The 21,898-nt window shown below is 34.0% G+C and overlaps 1 protein-coding gene across 1 annotated transcript in view; it reads right to left on the bottom strand.

The window, feature by feature from the left end:
- The window catches only part of LOC123559594 (uncharacterized), an 80,688-nt gene that overhangs the window by 30,214 nt on the left and 28,576 nt on the right, over nt 1–21,898 (bottom strand). Inside the window, exon 3 of the mRNA XM_053516832.1 lies at nt 4,809–4,848. Within this exon, the coding sequence (XP_053372807.1) occupies nt 4,809–4,848 (40 nt within the window). The remainder of the gene's footprint in view (nt 1–4,808; nt 4,849–21,898) is intronic.

Below are 21,898 nucleotides of genomic sequence, written 5' to 3'. Positions count from 1 at the left end.
TGTTATTGATTTTGTTCACTCTGACGTCACCCGGAGTAGGTTAGTGTTTATTGATGTGCATTTACGAAACTTAACCAGCCTCGTGGCTGCGTCGCTCGTAGCTGATTAATAAACTTTGTAAAAACACATTAAAAAACACTAACCTATACATATCCAGTTTGTCCGCGCAACGTCACGTGCATCGCATCATAATATCGTGACGTCAGAATATCAATGTAGTAAAAATGTAAATAGTTCCATTACCTGATTTCTTTTACATTTATTTATAATGACGTTGCGTACGTTGTTGGCGAACATCGGGAAATTGTAAGTTTCTTACCCTTCAATGTTTCATGAAATTCGTTTTAGAAATACGGTTGTTCATATTCTTCTATCACAAGAAAGGCAAAACAACCGTCCTGTTAGTAAATGTGATCGCATGTACGTTTAATAAATAATTAAAATTTAATTCAACATAGAATAATAGAAAAGAACACAAAAACGACATGTAAGATGTAACAAAATTTACCAATGCGCATTACTTAACGGCTTGCTAAATTCATAAAATTATTATTTCCGTCAAATAAGAAGACTCGGTGACGTGACATCACCTATATTTGACATCATTTCAATCATTTACTGTTCAATACTTCCTGTAACAAATCGGAAGCGAAAGACAGTTCCAACTGAAAACGTAAGATTTTAAGGAAGTAGGTTACCTTAATAGTTGTATGTGCGCATGTCCAACCGGAAGCTAGCGTGACGATTTACGACGACGTTTACGACAAACTAAATGTATTTGTATATCCATTCTTCTGCAAAAAAATCATGAACCTGCCTCCGATATGATGCTTAATGGTTTAATAATGCAGAAATAATTATTCTAATATGGCTAACAATGCTTTAATCATCACAACGATGTTATGTTGACGTCACGTCAACGTGAACTTAGCGCCATGTACGCATCGAGAAATAGCGCTTTCAAATTTCATGAAGTATTTTACTTAATAACATGTTTTAAACGAAATGTCACATTTCACAACTGTTTTGATCAATTCATACACATACTGAATTAGTTATCCGCTTTGCTGAATAATTCGCAATAATTTTCGCTCGAACTGAATTCTGCCGCAAGACGTATTACCGTTTCCGGTCCTGGCGTGTTTTAACAAATACCTACTATTGGCGCCATGCTTGCGCGAAGAAACAGTTCCATCATATTTGATATAAATTTTACAATAAAGAACATATTAGAATCGAAATAATTTATAGCAAAACAGTGCTTTATCACTATTTATACACTCGGGCGGTTATACGTCGTCCGAAATAATTTCACGAGGGCTACGCCCTCGTGAAATTATTACGCCCATCGTGTATAAGTAGTGATAAAGCACTGTTTTGCTATAAATTATTTCTTAAATGAATTGCCGCAGAAACGCTACAAAACATTATTGCATTAAAATTACGTCATCGACGTGTCTTAACTGATGATTTTCTGATTTTATTGCCTTTCAATTACAAAAATGATTGTATCCGACCATAATTAGACTAGGATAAATCCCCAATTATCCTTGATATCAATATATCTTTTTCTTAAAATATGAAAGTAACTGTGACAGACGATTTTTAATGTGATATAACACAGTATGAGAGTGCTCCAGACCGCACCAAAGACTTCCTGGGGAAAAAATTCCGGGGGCATCCGGGACCCCCTAGATTGCCTAGGTTAAGATTTGTGTCTGACTACGGCACTGGAGGCCTTTTTGCCACACGTAAAGAGCGCATGCGCATTAAATCAAAACATTTGGTTAAATAACAGAGCAACTAACGGCGAATTAAATTCGTCTACCAGGATGCCAGGCAGAGCTGATGATAACATTGCATATATCACGTGCTTTGGACATATCAAAATATGCCGTGTTAGTGCCTGCTGTGCAATGTCAAAAGGGGACTTGTACTGACCATGTCCATGAGGAAGAATTGACCTCATGACCGATATTGCAGGAAATCGATATCAGGGGAGACAACAGCTATTTGGTATTGGTAACATATATTGGTAACAGGTGACCGGTATTGCGATGTCGACATCTACTGCCTCCGGGTATTGTCACCTGGATGTTTATTTCAATATCAAGTGTAATAAAAGGGAAGGTTTTTCATAAGATAATTAAACAAGCTTCAATTATCACTGGAGTTACAAATTATGGAAAAGGGATTTTTCATTAGAAATAAAAGAAGTCATTTTTATCAAATGAATGTTCAATATGTAATTTTCTGAACCATAGCATTTTTAACATGTTATTTTATAATAATTAAATTTATTTTTATATCAATAGACCATATCTATCAGCAATAAAAACCATATTTTCATATAAAATTATTTTCATACATATTCTTATATAAGAAGAATGTATATTTTAACATGTTTTCGAAAAACAATGTAACAAATCGGCTGAACATTGCTATCTGTAAACCATTTAGATTCAAGTTAAAGGCAAATATCGATGAAGTCTTTTATTTATTTATTTTTTTCATTTTCAACCAAATCTGAAATGTAATGACCCTTAATCTCTAGAAAAAAGGAGGTTCGTACCCATTAGCACATCCTTTTATATTTATATAGCACTAGCATTGATATTTTTACGGCGTCTCCCATATATAAAATATGCTGTCGTTAAAAAATAAAATCTGACATATATATTTAAGAAATATGATCTGATTTTACATTGTTTTAAATAACGCTGTCTTTAAGTATAATATGTGTAAAAGACCTAGGTACCACCGCCCCTTCAACCCCCCCCCCCCCCCCCCCCCCCCCCCCCCCCACCCCTCACACACACACAACAAAAAAAAAAGAAGATCGAACCATGTTTTATCCGATTTTATAACTTTTACGGCCATAACACATTCTTGTCCAAAAAAAGGAAAACAAAGACAAATATTAAACAGGGAAGTCACAAAATACTAATAAACTTGACGAATATATTTTAAAATTGTCTGATTGATATGTATTATACCTGCTGCCACTACCACGTCCATTCTTATGTCACAAAAATACATACGTAAGTTATTTTGTTGTTGTTGTTGTTGTTTTTTTAAACAGCTGTTTACAATTTATAATTACACAGGTGTAGGTTTTGAATTATTTTAATCTGCAATGGTTGAACATCACACGTATATCAATTCAGTAATTCTTAACATATAGACAAAATAGGAAGTTTAATGAATCGAAAATTATGGTATGTTTGTAAAATTTAAAAAAAAAAAAAAAAAAGATAGTGGCAATCAGCGTGGTACAGGTATTTTGCCGTATCCAGGCAGACATTATTCATTTTAATATAACTACACATATTCCACCAATATATTAAAACTGTTTGCAAAATAAAAAAATATGCAAAAGATTAAAATCGCATGATAATTTTACCTTGTAACTACAAAACAAATACCCGTATTAAATTCAAAACGCAATTATAGCCTTATCAGTATTATAATCGTCTGTGTTGTTTTAACGTTCCTTATTTAGAGGTAATTGGCAAGTTTTATTACAGGTCCAATAAAAAGTATTTATGCGTGATGCATACAACATTTTATTACTTCTATATAGAAATTTGTTTCATGTAAAATTATTTTGAATTGAACATGTACAATAAATTATGAAAGTAAGTTAATCACGACGACATTTATGATAACTGAAAAGATCATGAAACCAGGTAAAATGTTCACGAAACAAAAATATATCATTAAGTTACTGAAGTAAAATTCAATTCTGTTTTAAATGCAGATATTATTCGCATTGCAAAAACATTCTTGTACACCAAAAAAATGCTCCGGACATATTTTCCAGCTTTAATTTGATCAAGGCGGACCTTGAAATTTATTTACTCAAATTTATTAAGTAAAATATGTACAAAAATTCTGTATTTTACTTTTTTACGACAGTTTGCATTTGTGATCCAAGGGTCGATAGGAAAGCTATCTCTTTTAATGTTTAATTGACATAATTGGCATAATTGACACTTGATATTTAAATGTATATGAAATAAGGTGAGAACAACAACATAAGAAGAAATGCGCATCTCTTTCTTTTTAGAACCGAAATATTAAAATGCAATATTTATCTTATATTGTTTTTGTGATATTAACACAAAATGAATTACTCGCGAAGTAAATTTACATTAAATGATTAAATCATTACTTTAAAACCTTTTGATCACAATACCGCATGTTCACGCGGCATACTATAAAATCGTCTGCTTATGACGCTACAACAACAACTTCGCGCTGAAGTTAATTTTTCTTCGAAATTAGTGGAAATAAACCGTCTGAGAACGAATCAAATTTTTATTTCACAAAAATGAAATAAATATCATTCAAAAGATAAATTCAATGAGAGTAGGAAAGTTCTTGCACCTAAGCTTTCATATCAATGGTTTTATACAAAAAAATGCTTTGAAGAAACGCATGTATGAGATTTTTGCACATTTTATATGGAAACAAAGAAGGGAAAAAATGACGAAATGATGGCATCAAACTTCATGCGAAGAACGAATCAAAAATTAAGATAAAATTTAATTTAAAAAAACCTTGTGATGAATCAAATGTTGAACTTTGGTAATATGTTTGCACCTAAGGTTTCTTATTTTTAGTAATTTGGTTATTAAGTAAAATGTGTACATGCCCTTCTTATTTCTATATAGAAAATCTGACCGCTATCGATTATTGGCCGGAGGAATATTCTTCGGTATGTCTAGGATCGCGGTTCAAGTACCACAACAGGTTAGACATACTAAAATGCATTCAGTGGTTTGTGACCGTAAAGAAAATTTTACCTTTTCATTTTTCTTCGCAAACTTGCAACTGAAAACCAATCTGAAAATGGAAGATCGAAGAATTAATAGAATTCGAGGAAGGAGATGCACAAAATCTATCATTTCAGCGGCCGATATAACTAAAAACCCATCCATATATAGATGTAGCAATAATGGTCGTTTTTGACATTTGTAACTTTCATTTTCAGGTTTGTGACATCGCAAATCACTAGGGGTGTAACGATACATCGAACTATCGATGCATTGAGATACTAAGTGTCCCGATAGCATGCATCGATAGTAAAGTCACGATCCAATAACAATCGCCGATAGTTCCTTCAACAATCGATAGTTTCGATAGTTTTGAAATTTTAGTAAATACAGAAATAATTTATAATTTATAAACCAAGAAACAGAGCCAGCTTTCATTTGCGCCTCGGAAAATGTTTATGTCTCCATTTATTGACAATAATTACCCTCACGGAATTAAACTACCATAAAGGACTGAGAAGTCTGGGAGATAATTAATAAATTTAGTTTCTTAGAAACTTTGATTAAACATGTTTAAATAACCTGTAAATTTTAGATGAGAAAATGTACTATGGACATAGAGAAAGACGGCTATTTGTATTATACAGCAAACTGTTCGGTAGGGCCCTTCATTTAGTGCTGGTACACCTTAATCCGATCCGTTCATTTTCGTCTTTTTCGATGCTTTAGGTTATTAAATATGTTGACATTCGCAACAAAATGGCCGATTCGTTTGAGTATACCTTGCATAGGTTTATTGTTTTACTTATTGTTCCAAAGCCAAGGAAGGCAAGAAATACTTAATGTTAGAATTATTTCTGTCCGTTTCAGTTATACAAACATCTCAATGTGTGTTAACAGCAATTATAAACAGTGCCATCTGTTACACTGTGTAACAATGCCAGTTGGTAGCTTTACTGTATAAAATATGATGGCCGATAACTATTGCAATAGTATCGCAATAGTAACCTGCAATAGAATAGTATCGCAATAGTTTTTAAGCAATATCAATAGTATTGCAATAGTCAAAATTGGCCTCAATAGTCACCCCTACAAATCACCGTTGTAAGTCTGAACCTTAAATGCCCTTTTGGTATTTTACATTTTACGCCAGGTATCAAGCCAGTTTTAGGTAGGAAAGAAAACTTGTATAAACATCTAACGACACTCGAAAGCACTAACAGTATATTTACGAAACTTTTCACAAAGTTAGGCAATTATGTTGTTAATACATTTCAGAATTTAAACAAAATCGAAGAGGAGCATTCTAGTGTGATAAAAAGACGACCAAGAATAAGAAGAATACTATTATGTCAAGATAAAGTAGAACCAATACATACAAAATGCCCATGAGTAAAATATGCGTCACGTAAAATACAACTTTAATAATGCTTTCCATTAGATACGTTGGTCTAGGATAGACATCACGTTTAAAGCATATTCACAGTCAAGAACATTATAGCTTGCAATTAACGTCTAATTTAAATCAGTGTGATATCAGATTAGAAATATGGTCGATATAGTGCTTTATTTAATGTCATTATCGTACTTAGCATGTCCTACATCTCACACGCACACGATCCTAAATTACGTACACACAATAACTCTCTTTTTCTTAGTTTTGATTAAGAACATTTCTTGATACATGCATGCAATACCAGCCAGGGTATTACAAATGAATCTTAATTGACAGTCTTATTTAGTCAGCGGCGGAATCGCTGCCATTCATTACTGGTACAATAAAAAAAGACGTGGTAATGGGCAGTGATATTTCCTTTAAGAATTCTCGTGTGTTATAGACACGAACCATACGTTAATTAATTGTTCTCTGACCGTTTCTACAGTCATTGTCCACAATTCATCGTTGGATAAAAATTGGTCAGAATTATCATGCACTCGTTTTTAGGTTACAACACATTAAATAGCTGTTCTTCTTTATTATTGTCACAAATTGACATACGGGCCTTATTTTATCTGTATTGTAAATGCAGGTATTGCATCATCTTTTTGTAAATTTTTGAGTTATTGAGGTAAATGTCAGATTTCACGCATGAAATACCTCTCATGTTTTTCTGTATTTCATAACTTAAATTTCCATGTAAATTTCATTGAATTCTGTTCAGTAATAAGAAAGTTGATATTTTATAAACTTCAGTAATTTATGTTTTTATCCCCAAAACCACTATAATGGGCCTCAAATTGTCAATTTAAATTCGCGCCAAAGTAGTTAGATTCCCCGGCTATATCGTGAATCCCGTGAAAATGACAATAGTCATAGCTCACGGCTTAACCGTGAATCCCATGAAATTTAGTATTTGGCGGGACATTATCCTTTAAATAGACTGGACTAGATATGCCTTGCGCACACCACCTTCCGACTTTATAGACGAATCTATGTCTGAATTATTTTCTTGCTAGAAATTTATGCTCGATCGAGGTAAGAAATTTATTTGTTAGATTTTTGTATGATTTTTGCATTACGATTTTTTTTTGGATAAATTTTTGTTCATTCTACAGAATTCTGTAACATTTACTTTTCGGCATATGATTTTTGCTAGTTTCGGTATGTCAGGATGATTTATTAAATTTTTCAGACTTTTGTAAATTATTTGGAAAGAGGAATCTAAAATGTTTCATTTATATAAGATGTAAAATTTATACTGAAATTTGTAACATGATATTTATAAAGTACTTTGTTTCAAAAACTTATGTCAAACATTTTGTTAATTATGGAACGCCATTACTGCATTGTATGGTTATGTATAAATCTATATGGCAAGTCTAGTGCCATGTTTGTAATATATTATTGTAATCTGTAATTGTGTGCCAGTCTATAGCACATCTAATTAATGTCCGTTGTAGTGTATGGCATTAGATATTATATGGATGCCAACTCTCATATAACGTTTGATTTACATTGAATTTTGTTAATTTGTAGTTGTAAATAATAGCTGCAGTTTATCATGTCCGTATCTATAATGTTTCATCATAAACTTTTCATATCTTTTTCATACTTTAACTTTAATCTTTAAGTAAGTAATCTTTGTAATAATGGAAGTAATAAGTGACGTATTTTAATCATGTGACGTATGAACTTAGTAGCACATATGTTTTGTATAAGTAGCACGTATTATTTATGGGAGCCTACGGAGGTATGGTGTACCCAAAGGAGCAGTTTTATGCCCTGACTTATTTGTTTTGCTATGGTGCTTACCATATGTTATATATTTTAGCTTCTTCCGCCAGACGATTTTCCTGGTGATGTCATAACCCGGAAGTACAATGCCCGAGGTTCACTTGTCTTCACTCGCCTGGATGTGATATTCCCAGCGCAGAGCTTACGTCCCATGGTTGTGCCGTAAACCGCAAAGACGATGATTTTTGTTATCCTCTGAAGTCAGCTCAGGGATGCAATCACCTACCACCATAGGGAGCCAATACGGAATCAACGTATTCACGGTTTAAAGGGACTGTATTTTGAATTTAGAAGCTATGTTTTGTTTGTGCTACTTAAAGTTCACAATTACATTAAAGACCTGTGTCACGTCAGATTAGAATGGACTATAAGAACTTTTGTATCTAGAGATACTGAACTTTCTTTTTTTTTTTTCTTTCTTATAATCAGTTTTTTTTTCTTTTCATATCTATTCATTGTTAATAATCATCTTTTGTAAATAAATTTGTAAATATTGTAAAGGGTGTTGATTTGTTCTGATGGTTACTGTCGCCGGTACGGCCTTTCCTGTCACAATTATGCCCCCGAAGGTGGGCATATTAAGTTCGCACTGTCCGTCCATCCGTGCGTCCGTGCGTCCGGTAAATTCTTGTCCGAGCTGTAACTCTTCAATCCATAAATGGATTTTGAAATAACTTAGTGTCACGAGGGTAATATACCGACATAGTATTGTATATAGCTCATTGGTATGTCATTGTGTTGTGTCGTTATATGTCCCTGTTTGTATGAATTTTATGTCTAGATTTATATGTGAACATCGCCTATATTACTATATTTGTGTCCTTTATCATTTGTTCATATATCCATAATATATTCATCAATCATAACATTTAACACCAAGTATCATTTTCATTTTTCCTAACAACTAATTATTGGAAGACGGGCCTCTTTTCTTCTAACTTACCCGGATTTAATCGCACGCATGCGCACTAGAAATACACTTCATATGGTTAACGCCAAGAAGGCTTGTTTTGCTCTCTTGATAATTTATTTCATCAAGCTTTGTTTCTGTGCCATTACAGGAATTTTGATACAGGTTTGTAGTTTCCTACCTCAGTTTTAACACTCTTTTTATACAAAGGAACAACACGGACAGCTTTCAGATCGTCTGGCACAACTCCTTGTATTATAGACAAATTAATAACATGTGTAAGTGGACAAGTAATAACAGATGCTCCATCTTTGACAAAACGTGATGGAATACCATCAAGCCCTGTGGCCTTACTAACACTGAGTTTGTTCAAGTATTTCAATACTTTTGTTTTCTGTAACAATGGAAAACTGAGAACAACTATTGTGGACAACACCTTTTTTAAAATAGAAATTAGCAACAAAATCTTTACCAAACTGTCCCAATGGTTTTTGCAATTTACTGACAAGATTTGATGCAACAGTTGTAAAAAAAAAGTATTGAAATGGTTTGCAACATTTAACTTATCAAGAACAATGTCACCATCAATATTCAACCCAATATTTCCAGAACAACTGTTACCTTTTATAGATGGCATACCTTATTCCTTGGGTGTCTTCCACAAAGACTTGGAATCATTTTCGTTATCAACAATAGAATTTTTTTAAAAAGTCTCTTTTAGCACAGTATATAAGATGCTAAATTTTATTTCTAAACATAACTTTCAGGGGTTTTGGCTTTCTTATAAGCATTAAAAGCTTTATCTCTGTCCTTTATATACTGTAAAATTTCATTAGTAACCCATGACTCAGTTCTTTGTTTAATTCTTACTTCTTTCAGTGGAGCAATGTTATTAATCACCGACAAAAATATGGATTTAAAACTGGACCATGCATCAATAACATTATCACATAAAAGTACTGGTGACCAATCAGTGTTAATAAAATTCATCTGAAAATCCTCTTTGTTATAGTTTTTCAGAGATCTCACTGTAACTTACATTTTCTTGAAGAATATTGTCAGTGCTGAATAAAAACAAAAGAAAATTGGAGGTCATGTTTGATGCAAAAAAAAAAAAAAATTCAGTCAAACACACAAATTGCAAAATCAGCTAAAAAATTGAGACCCCAAATTGTAGTGGTGGTGTATGACCTAAGATTCCCTGAGAAATTCTGTCAAGCTATCATTTCATTATGAAAATGCTTCCAAAATGTCAAGCATAGATCTGTCATGAGATTTCAACAAAAAATTGCAAAGAAAATATGGAAAATAGCTCTTCAGACCAAATAAAAGAAGACTGTTTGAATCCGCCATTATACGATTTTTTGTGTGTGCCATTTTCCTATCTAGTGTATATATATGCCTTTATCATTCCTCATAGCACGAAGTCGGCTATTGGTCCTCATGCGGCGTCCCGTGATCGGTAATATTTTTACTGATAACAATCGAGATGTCATAATTCTGGTCCTGTCTAAACGAAACTCCGAATGTTTGCTTCAATAAAATGTCGGATGAGTTTGATATTTGGTCATCTGGTTTAAACAAAAAAAAAAAACAAGGTCACTGGGTCAAATCCTTCAGTGTCTACTTTCATATCAGATCTACACAGAGTTAGGTCAGAATGACTGCTATTATTCACGAAATCGTGTTATTTGGAGTCTACGATAATTCAAAGAAGAACCATTCTATATTAAAACTGCTGTTCTTGTCAATTTTCAGGAGTGTTTTAACAAGAGAGAAAACGTCTGTTAACAGAAAGATTCTCGCGCTCACGTGCTATTATAACTCCTTTTAATATATGCGCGTTCCGTGGCAAAGCGTAAACGTATAACGGCCCCAAAATGGCTTATTCAAAAGGAAATGACGTCAACGTGAAAAAACAACGTAGACTTTACCGCGCATTTCATGGAAATTTAATGACGTTGAGGGACAACATATTCATTAACTTGGTTTTTACGCATTTTATGCTAGAATAGCGTTAGCGCATGTTCTTTCCGTGTTATAACATCTTCAGAATCCCTCGTGAATCGTTGGTACCAACCAATCCCTCGGGATTCTGCAGATGTTATAACAGGAAAAAACATGCGTTATCCCTACATTTATGGTATAGAGGATAATTGTTGGTTTCGGTGTAATATCACGTTATAATTTCACCGAGTGGGCACCAAAAGTGATATTTTCACGAGTGGCGCAGCCACGAGTGAAAATAACAACTTTTGGTGTTCACGAGTGAAATTACCGTGATATTACATCGATACCAACAATTTTTCTGTTTATTTTATGTCTAAAACTCTACTTTTGTTGTGTTTATTTCAATAAAATGTCGAAATTTGCGGGAATTTTTATCAGGAAGCATCGCAAAGATGACGTAATTTTAACGACGTCATCGTCATATTGTTTCCGGCTTTCAGTACGCTCGGTAAACTTTTTGACGTTAATCCGGGTATCAGATTTGATAATTTTCACTGAGTGGCCAGTGAGTTTATCAGGATATAATTCACCGTTATATTTCGAGAAACCACCGAAAAACATAAAATAAAAAAGATTAACTTTTAACAAGCTGATAATAAAACAGGGTTATTTTAACAGTAGCCCGATCTGGGCTGCTGTATTCGGCTCGAGTGGATTTTTGCCAGATCAGAAGCGCCGAGTGTGATCCGACCTTGCAAAATCCACGAGAGCCGAATACAAAATCCCAGATCTAAAGCTACTGTTATAATGACCCTTTTATTATATACCTCTACCTTTTTGTTTGTTGTTTTGTTATTGAACGAGATCTTTAATGTTTATCGATATTAAAATGGAACTAAGTGAAGTTTTTATGTGCGCTATTTATAGAACTGTGTCAGGTCATGCATATTCATGACAGTAGTCTGGCAGCATACAATACGGTAAAGTACAATACGGAATTTAAAAGGTATAATACGGCATTTTTCTGCCTGTTCATATTTAATTGTGAAATACAAGACGAATTTTTTTACAGAATTTACATAGGTATATAATAAAAAGAAATATCAAACATTATTTCAAAAAGCGTTTGACTTAGGAGTTTGAAACATTAAAGACATGTGAAGTTGTGTAACTTGGAATTTATATTTGATTTCACTCAGCCAAAATAGAATTGTGGCCCTTGACTTAGTCAAAATATGCATAGAAAGGAAATGAAAATGTCATACGAAATCATGAAACACAATGTGAATATTATTCAGCATGTGAACTTGTGCATCTGGGGTTTTGTTTGGGAGGCCTGTCGGTCAGACCAGAGTTACGGCCGTTGCCCATCAAAAATATGCATAAAAGCATAAACGTTTGTGTCGCATGTATCTCAAAATGTACTTGACATAGAGTCATAAAACATTAATAGCATGCGAACTTGTGTACTAGGTGTTCTGTTTTGGATTTCACTCAGCCATACCAGAGTCATGATTCTTGACAAATGAAAAATACACTTAAAAGTTGTGTTGCATTTACCTTAAAAATATTTCACCTAGAGTAATGAAACAGAAACTTGGGGCACCAGTTTCCTATGAACACATATCTAGTTTTCTTTATCTGAAAGGCTTGAACATTCTCGTATATTTCCGTCCATTCTTACGGAATTTAAGTTCCCTAACAGTAAATAGAGGATATTTGTTTTTCGTGAATATGGAATATATCTCACTGAGAAGTGAGAAAATGTGAACATTTTCTCACTTTGAGGTGAGATATATTCCATATTCACGAAAAACAAACAAATTTTGTTTTTATTTTATGCTTAATTATGTTAAGATATGCATTTTGCAACAAATTTTAATCTTTGCGCGGGAAATAGACGCATGTAAACGAACATGACGTCAGGCGTGTTGTAACGTTAAAGACGCACGCGACATAAAGTTCCATTTTATTTTACTCTTTCTCCATAACGTCATGAAATTCACATTAAGTAAAATAATTTGAATCGAGAAATATACTATAAAAAACAAAATGCGGCTACAATTTTCATCCCTTTTTAAGGAAATAATGTAAAATCGATACTCAATGTACAAGTAGATCGGCAAAGCTATAAAAACAGAGGAATTTAATATGTTCTCTTGAGAAATAAATCTATGTTATTTTTCAGTAGGTACGCAAGAGCTATAATTTCTGCTTCTATTACTCTAATCCAGTCATTATAATATAACATGCCTTGATTAATCAATTTCACGCACGAGCAGGTCACGGGTGTGGTTGCCGTAGGGTAAAATAACGGTACTGTACATGTAACTCTCTTTAAAGTTTTGGTTATTTTATTGCATTTTCCTGTTTTTGTCCCGTCTGGTGTTCCATACTTTTGCCAAAATACTCCAATACTTATGAATGGTCCAAGGGAAATAAATCATGACCTCCTAGACTAATCTTCCCAATATTTTGGCATGTGACTTATTTTAACCAATCACGATCTGGTCACTCAAAAGGTCAATCTTTTGAAACATATATATTTTCATACTCTGCAAAATAAGCCAAGTATCTTTGGATAATTATATTACACATATATTCAGGTAAATACCAATTTTGTACTTTGCAATTATATTTCTTGCTGTGTCTAAAATATTGTACTGATATACATTATCACGAGTTTAAATTTACTGTGTCGAAAGCGGTCAGTTATGCGCCACCACACCTCTTGTAACACTCGTTTGTTTACAATTTTGACAGCTGTCATCTGTCAAATGACGTTTCACTATTTCTCGCTTATGTTTACTATTTGTTGTTTTATATTTTCAGATTACAATTACTTCTTGGTAGTAAAACAACATCATGTTATTCTATCATTAAACCCATTATTGAACTGATTAAATTGTTTTGTCGTCCGACCCACCCTCAAAGATATTACCACCATGTAGCCAAGTCGACTATATAAGTGTATATACAAGAACTGAGCTAGTTGAGGCGGAGGGGTGACATGGTCAATTTGATCATTTTATATTTCAAACCGGTTTATTCCTTCACAAACAACTAAGCAGACAATACCTTCATCACATGTTTGAAGAGCTGGCGTTTTCCAGTAAAGTTGCCACAGAGAGGAGGATGCAAGAAAAATGCAGATAAGTTTTTGAACAAATTGTCATGATGTTGAGAATTCGTTGAACATCTTGGCCTCGGATTTTCGGTAGCTGCTTTTGCTAGCACAATGCATTCTTTCCCCTCTATTTCTAGTATATGTGTGCTTATCATAAATAGAGCTTCAGCATCGTAGCGTTGCCTATTTTGTTTCTATGCATTTTGGCTATAAATCTATCATTTCATGCTTTTTCATTTTTTATGATACTTCCATCTCATACAATATGCCATGATATTTCATTAATTTCTGTAATGATATTATAATAATAAAAGTCACGGCACTATCCCATTCAATCAGTATTTGTTATTTATTGTCAATAGTCAGAAGTAACAGGCGAACAACATTTCTCTCAGAGTGTGGACGAGTCTGTCACTTCTTATATTCATGTCCTACTGATAAAATAATGAGTGATATGCAGTGAGTTCCGGGTCTGAGCCCCTGTCTGACCGTACATTTTTTCTCACTCTTTGGCATATACTTCCCCAAAGTATCGAAATTCAAATTTTCAAGACGTAAATAGCGAGCTGTTATTGAAGCCTGAAGATCAAAATTCAAATCGAATTTCGAGCTGGTACTGAAACTGACCTCTAGTAGATCGAAAATAAAATTTTGAATCTAGCATATTGCATTTCAGATCTGCTCAGATTTGGTTGGAAAAAAAGCTCGGTTTGGATATAGTATTAAACCTAGATTGAATACTAGTATTCAAGAAGACGAATTTCGACCTCACATTGAATTTCAATCCAGAAGTTGAAAAAGCTTAATTTCAGTCTTCCTATGAATAGCTCGAAATTTCAAATTTTCAAAAAGCTGATTTCGAGCTGGCCTTGAATTTCGAACCACTTTGAAGATTGAAACATAAATTAATCGAGTTAACATGCTAGCTTGAAATATTTGAATTTCGATCTTACAGCTGACTCTGATTTCCGTTCCAGCTCAAAATTCTATGTTTTCTTTTAAATTGAATTTCATTCTTCTTACTGTCAAAAAGTTTAAGCCGCCCCAAACGTTTTTACAATTTTGAATTTCGATCTTCTAACAGCTCCGGAAATTTAATTCAAGCTTTAATTCACTTTCGCTGATGGCTCGCCTTTTACACTGAAAATTTTGATTTCGCACTTCGAACTAGCTCCAAGTTTGATGTCAAACCTGAAATTTTGCTTTTTAAAAGTTTGAACTAAGATCCTCAAGGAGTTTAAAATCGGCTATTGACTGTACACAAAAACAGATAATGGAGCTTCTACTAATTTCTAAACCTGCACATTCGTGCAGTTAAGCGGTTAAAAAATCAGTCTTTATTTTATGCTAACTGATGAAATACTGTGTTTTATCAGTGAGATATAATCCATATCACTCACTGCATATCACTCACTGTAAATGCCGATCTACTTGTACATTGTGTATTTGCTTAAAACGGGATGAAAGTTGTAGTCGCACTTTGTTCTTTATAGTATATTTCTCGATTCAAATTATTTTACTTAATGAGAATTTCATAACGTTATGCAGCAAAAAATAAAATAAAATGGAACTTTATGTCGTGTGCGTCTTTCTAACGTCACAACACGTCTGACGTCATGTACTTTTACGCGCGTCTGTTTCCCGCGCTGAGATTAAAATTTGTTGTAAAATGCACATCTCAACGTAATCAAGCATAAAATAAAAAGAAAATTTGTTTGTTTTACGTGAACATAGAATATATCTCACCTCGAAGTGAGAAAATTTTCACATTTTCACTCGCGATACGCGCTCATGAAAATATTTGAAATTTTCTCACTTCTCAGTGAGATATAGATTTATTTTATGTTTTCCAGTGAATTATAGAGTTTTCTCAGTGAAATAAAAGTGATAATCCACAGTTTTGAAACAGTAGATTATCATTTTGATTTTCACTGTTTTTGCCGAACTTGTTCCGGTTCTCCGTCGCAATTGAAGTCAAATTGTATACCGGGCGTTATGAATACCCGGGACCATAATGACGATGACGTCGATAAAATGACGTCATTTGTGTTATGCTTTCTGTTGATCTTTCCCGCGATTTTCGACATTTTTATAAATTACGCAACAAAAATAGAGTTTTACATATGAAATAAAAAGAAAATTTGTTTGTTTCAGTGAAATATCAATTTTTATTTCACTCGTGAGCACCAAAAAAAAAGTCATTTTCACTCGTGGCTACGCCACTCGTGAAAATATCAATTTCTGATGCTCACTTGTGAAATAAAATTGATATTTTAAAATAGATAGAGGATATTTGTTTGTTTCAGTGAAATATCAATTTTATTTCACTCGTGAGCACCAAAAAAAAGTCATATTCACTCGTGGCTACGTCACTCGTGAAAATATCAATTTCTGATGCTCACTTGTGAAATAAAATTGATATTTCACTGAAACAAACAAATATCCTCTATCTATTCCATTTTCACGAAAAACAAACAAATATCCTCTATTTATTTTTTGATCATGTTTAACATGCGTCTTTTATATATTTTTTCTAAGTATAATAGAGGTGGTTAACAGACGTATTGATTCCATGATGTCAAAAAACTTAGCTTGCACTTTAGCTGAAATTATTAATGAAGAAAAAAATACAAACATAATATAAACATGAACAAATATCCAGCGAAGAACAAGAAAGTACAAATAGGATATGTGATTGTCATAAAGAAATGAAAAATAATTAGTTGCGAAACAATTCTAAAGTTAGATCTACCATCGGAACAGAATGAGGAATAACAAATTAAACAATATATAGAAGCACTTACGAAGCATCTAAACACCTTGCAATCAATTCAGGGTTAATAAATATAACCTGTGAAGGTAAATAAATCGCGTATAATGTGGAATATCAAAAATTTATAGGAAAAAAAGATATAAATTTAGATATTTTGAATCAGAGTGAAAAACTATGTTTTTTCGAAGTACCAAATGTCTGGGTCAGAATAAGTTTTGCTTACAGATTAGAACCGTTATTTTTCGAACACCCCCTATCTTTCGAACACATCTTAAATTCCCGGCTGAATTCTTATATAAAGTCTTATGTTCTACCCCCGTCAATCCGAAGCTTTCGAACTGTTTGTTTTGTTTTATTCATTTTTATTTTTTTACGCTGCACTGCGTTGTTATAGCCGTTTCCAGCCAAACTAATCAATCGTAGGTCAAGCGAAATTTGAATCTTATCGATTACAGGTCGATGCATGGATGTGTTCCAAATTAAAATTGTAATACTGTACGCCATTCTAGCATAAAACGCCTAAAAGCTAGTAAATGAATTTCTTGCATACCAGACGGGGATTTCCGGTATTTTTACCGGTGCTGGAAAAATCCATCTTACACACCATGGTGTAAGATGACTCTCGTGCTGTAAATGACGTATTACGAACTACGTATTTATGTAGAAGATTTATATAGTTATTCATATTTTATTTCAAAAACGGAATAAAAATCTAATACCTTGACAATTCCTTTTTGTTCCTGACAGTATATTTCTCGATTAAAAAAAAACAATGTTATTTTATATTCTAACATGGCTCGATTTGAATTCCAGTTAAACAAAGAAGAAATCAAGCTCTGTATATTCTGCGATAAACAACAGTTGACGCGCGGACCGGTAAGAGAGCATTATGACGTCAATTATGACGTAATATTGCCGCATGACATCAATGAACATGTCAGAATGAAAACAATCAAGGCCTTCTTGTTATTTATCGTCTAATTTACCACGGTTCATCGTTCAGATGCTTCAGTATTTAACCACTCGGGCTAACGCCCTCGTGGTTCAATTCCTACGCATCTGAACTCTGAACCGTGGTTAATCAGACGATAAACAACTCGAAGGCCTTGATTATTTGTTAATTCTAGCATGGCTCGATTTGATTTCCAGTTAAAAAAGAAGGAAACCAAGCTCTGTATATTCTGCGATAAACAACGGTGGACGCGCGGACCGTTAAGAGAGCATTACGACCGTCTATTATGACGTCAAATTCCTCGTTCAGATGCTTCAGTATTTAACCACTCGAGCTAACGCACTCGTGGTTCAATTCCTATGCATCTGAACTCTGAACCGTGGTAAATTATACTATAAACCACGCGAAGGCCTTAATTATTGGTTAATTCTAACATGGCTCGATTTGATTTCAAGTTAAATAAAGAAGAAAATCAAGCTCTGCATATTCTGCGATAAACAACGGTTGACGCGCGGACCGGTAAGAGAGCATTATGACGTCAATTATGACGTCAAAATGCCGCGTGACACCCGATATATTACTCCTCGCGTAAATGAAGTCCAGCAAATTATTTATTAAAATATATCAATGAGCATGTCAGAATGAAAACAACCAAGGCCTCCTTGTGATGTATCGTCTAATTTACCACGGTTCATCGCTCAGCTGCTTCAGTATTTAATCACTCGGGCTAACGTGATTCAATTCCTACGTATCTGAACTCTGGATCGTGGTAAATCAGACGATAAACCACTCGCCTTGATTATTTGTTAAATAAATTCATAACGTTACGCTGCAACTGATTAAACAAAACCGGAACTTAACATTGTTATTTGTCTTTGACACGTCATGACGTCTTTCCTGTTTACGGATGTTGGTTTCCCGCGCTTTGTTTAAAAACGCTGTTGTGGAAAAAACGTTCTAAAAAGAAAGCCGTTCGAATGATTTTATTATTATCATTATTTCTTGAATATGGTATGCAAGAAAAAAATTCTATCACTGGTTGTAGGTGCAGATGGGAATATCCGTCTCTCGGGTAACTGTTCACGCGGTAACTCGGCAGGAGCCTCGTTACCGCCTAAACAGTACCCTCGAGGCCGGAAATTCCCATTTGCACCTACAACTAGTGAAAGAATCTTATAATATTGTCCATCGGCGTCATTAAATTACCATGATATGCGCGGGAATTTTTGTTGTTGTTGATGATGATTTTTTTACTTTGACGTCATTTCCTTTTGAATTAACTGTTTTAGGATCGTTATACGTTTATGTAGAATTCTAATATGACTAACAATGCTATAAACATCACAACAATATTATGTTAACGTCACGTTGACGTGATATTTAGCGCCATGTACGCATCGAGAAATAGTGCTTTCAAATTGCTAATGATCAAATATTTTACTCAAAAACATGTTTAAAACGAAATGTCACATCGCATAACTGTCTTAAGCGCCATTTTTTTTGCCGAATTTCGTTCTGAAATTTATACTGTACAAAATTCAGGATATATGCGATTGAGTTCCGGTTTTACTTTTTCGCCATATTGTTCGAGTTTTTTTTTTTTTTTTTGCTATTGTGTGTCAGAAACATGGTCCCTGACGTCACTTTTCATGCAACGCCCAGATCCGAGTGCTCTTGACATTTTTCTTTTCCTGCGCACTGAATGTCATATAAATGAAAAATACAAAATAATTGCCACTTTGCATGCAGTAAATGCTACTCAATGGTAGAAAATTCAGCGAAATAAGATTTAAGCTAAAGACGTCAAAGAGGATATTCTTACGTCAGAACGGAAAAACTCACATCAATTTTTGCTACAAATTTTTCCTTAAAATCTAATTTATAAAAAATCGGCTCGAGAAAAATTTATATAACTTTGGTATGTTGTTTCACAGTATTTGTACGTCTAGCCGCTGAGACCTATAAATACTTGGTTTAATATATTTAGAAACACGAGTAGTACATTTAAGGAGGTAGGTTACCTTACTATTTGTATGTGCGCATGCCCAACCGGAAGCTAACGTGACGATTTACGACGACGTTTACGACAAACTAAATGTGTTTGTATAACCATTCTTCAGGAAACAAAAAGCATGAACATATCTCCAGTCTGATGCTTATTGGTTTAATAATGCGGAAATAATGAATAAATTGCCGCAGAAACGCTTCAAATAAAAAAAAACTGGCAATATGATTTGTAATACCTATTTTTCAGTTTCCGTTGATAATATGTTACCTATATGCTAAAACTAAGCTCTAAAATTGTTCAAATTTCAGTAGAAAATTGTGGTTTCTTGAATTAAATTGATGTTTCCATGGAAATGAAGCCCGTGACCTATATATCTAAATGAAAAATTCAAAAGAGTTGACACTGGTGTATTTAAGGAACACAGCTTCGGCTTTTTATTTGTATTTCAACAATATCTATGGGAACAATAGCAGCATGCTGAACGATTTTTCCATGAAAAATGCCAGACGAAGGATACTGCTGTAAGTATTTTAAGCTGTGGAATTTGTTTGAATAAATGCAACTAACACGAAAATATTACTTACGTTAGAAATAATATGTTTTAAAGCTACATTAACAAGAAAGATAATTTTATTCAATATTTTTTATAAGAAATTACGATAAAAAGCAAGATATAAGCTATTTTAAACATCGCTGTTGCCATGGTTACTTTAAACTTTAAGAAAAAATAGGGTACCATGTAAAGTGCTTGGTATTTTGCTAATAATATTACCCAAATATTCCATGTTGGTTATTAACAGAATGGCACTGAAGCCGTCGAAACCCCCGTTTTTATACATAGTTGTTTAAAATTGAGAGAAAATGCGTTACCATGGAAACACAAGCCTCGCGACATACACATTTAAGCTTATAATAGAAAGCTAACGCGCATACTAGTAAAATTATCAATTATGCAGGCCTACGGATATCAATGAAACCAAAATACACTGAAAAGTGATCCGTATTTTCTTTCTTCTTTCAATATAAAATACCTTTGGAGGGTCATGTTCTTCAAACCTGGATAAAAATTGAACTTGAATGGACAGAGATAAACGAAATTGAGTTTGTGTACAAAAAAAAACTGCTGCGGTTCAACTAATTTGAATTTACCCTGGTAACAAGGTAACCTATCTCCTTAAGTTAACAAAGTTTGATAAAAACATCAATCAAAATAGTACAAACAAACAAAGAAAATATTAATCGAATAGATTGGAAAACAAGCTACTTAGAACAGAAAATAAGGATCTTACATGCCTGCCTGTGTAAGACGGGGTTTTCCCTACCCGAGGGACAGTGTGGAATGGAAAACCGAGCGTTAGCGAGGTTTTTTATCCATGCTGTCCCGAGGGTAGGGAAAACAGCTGTCTTACACAGGCAGACATGTTAGATCATTTTTCTTGCCTATCATGTTCAAAATAGATCGTGGAGACAAATAGGTTTGGGTATTTCCTGCCATTATTTATAAAGTTTATGACGTCACAATGGTACCAGTACTATGTGACGTCACCTTAGTGCACGCTATTTTAGACAAGCTTTTTCCCTAGGGAAAGACAGGGATATCTATCCCCGGCGCGTGCTCGGATAAATGTATACTTTCCCCGCTAGGTAGGCAAGAATATAAAGATCTTACATGCCTGCCTGTGTAAGACGGGGTTTTCCCTACCCGAGGGACAGTGTGGAATGGAAAACCGAGCGTTAGCGAGGTTTTTTTATCCAAGCTGTCCAGAGGGTTGGGAAAACAGCTGTCTTACACAGGCAGACATGTTAGATCATTTTTCTTGCCTATCACGTTCAAAGAAAGATCGTGGAGACAAATAGATCTGGGTATTTCCTGACATTATTTATAAAGTTTATGACGTCACAATGGTGCCAATACTATGTGACGTCAACTTAGTGCACGCTATTTTAGACACGGTTTCTCCCTAGGGAAAGACAGGAATATCTATCCCCGGCGCGTGCTCGGACAAATGTATACTTTCCCCGCTAGGTAGGCAAGAATACGAATGTAAAAATATATGTATAATACGAAGTTTTTGTTTAGAATGAGGAGTGAAAGAATTAACGAGCATGTTTATGCTATTGTCTCTTGTCGTCGTTTGGGGATGGGAGAGGGGAGGTGTGGGAGG

The sequence above is a fragment of the Mercenaria mercenaria genome, chromosome 10 (assembly GCF_021730395.1).
Source record: "Mercenaria mercenaria strain notata chromosome 10, MADL_Memer_1, whole genome shotgun sequence".
Taxonomy (NCBI): Eukaryota; Metazoa; Mollusca; class Bivalvia; order Venerida; family Veneridae; genus Mercenaria; species Mercenaria mercenaria.
Note: the sequence above shows the minus strand (reverse complement) of the source record. Positions and strands in the feature narration are given on the sequence as shown.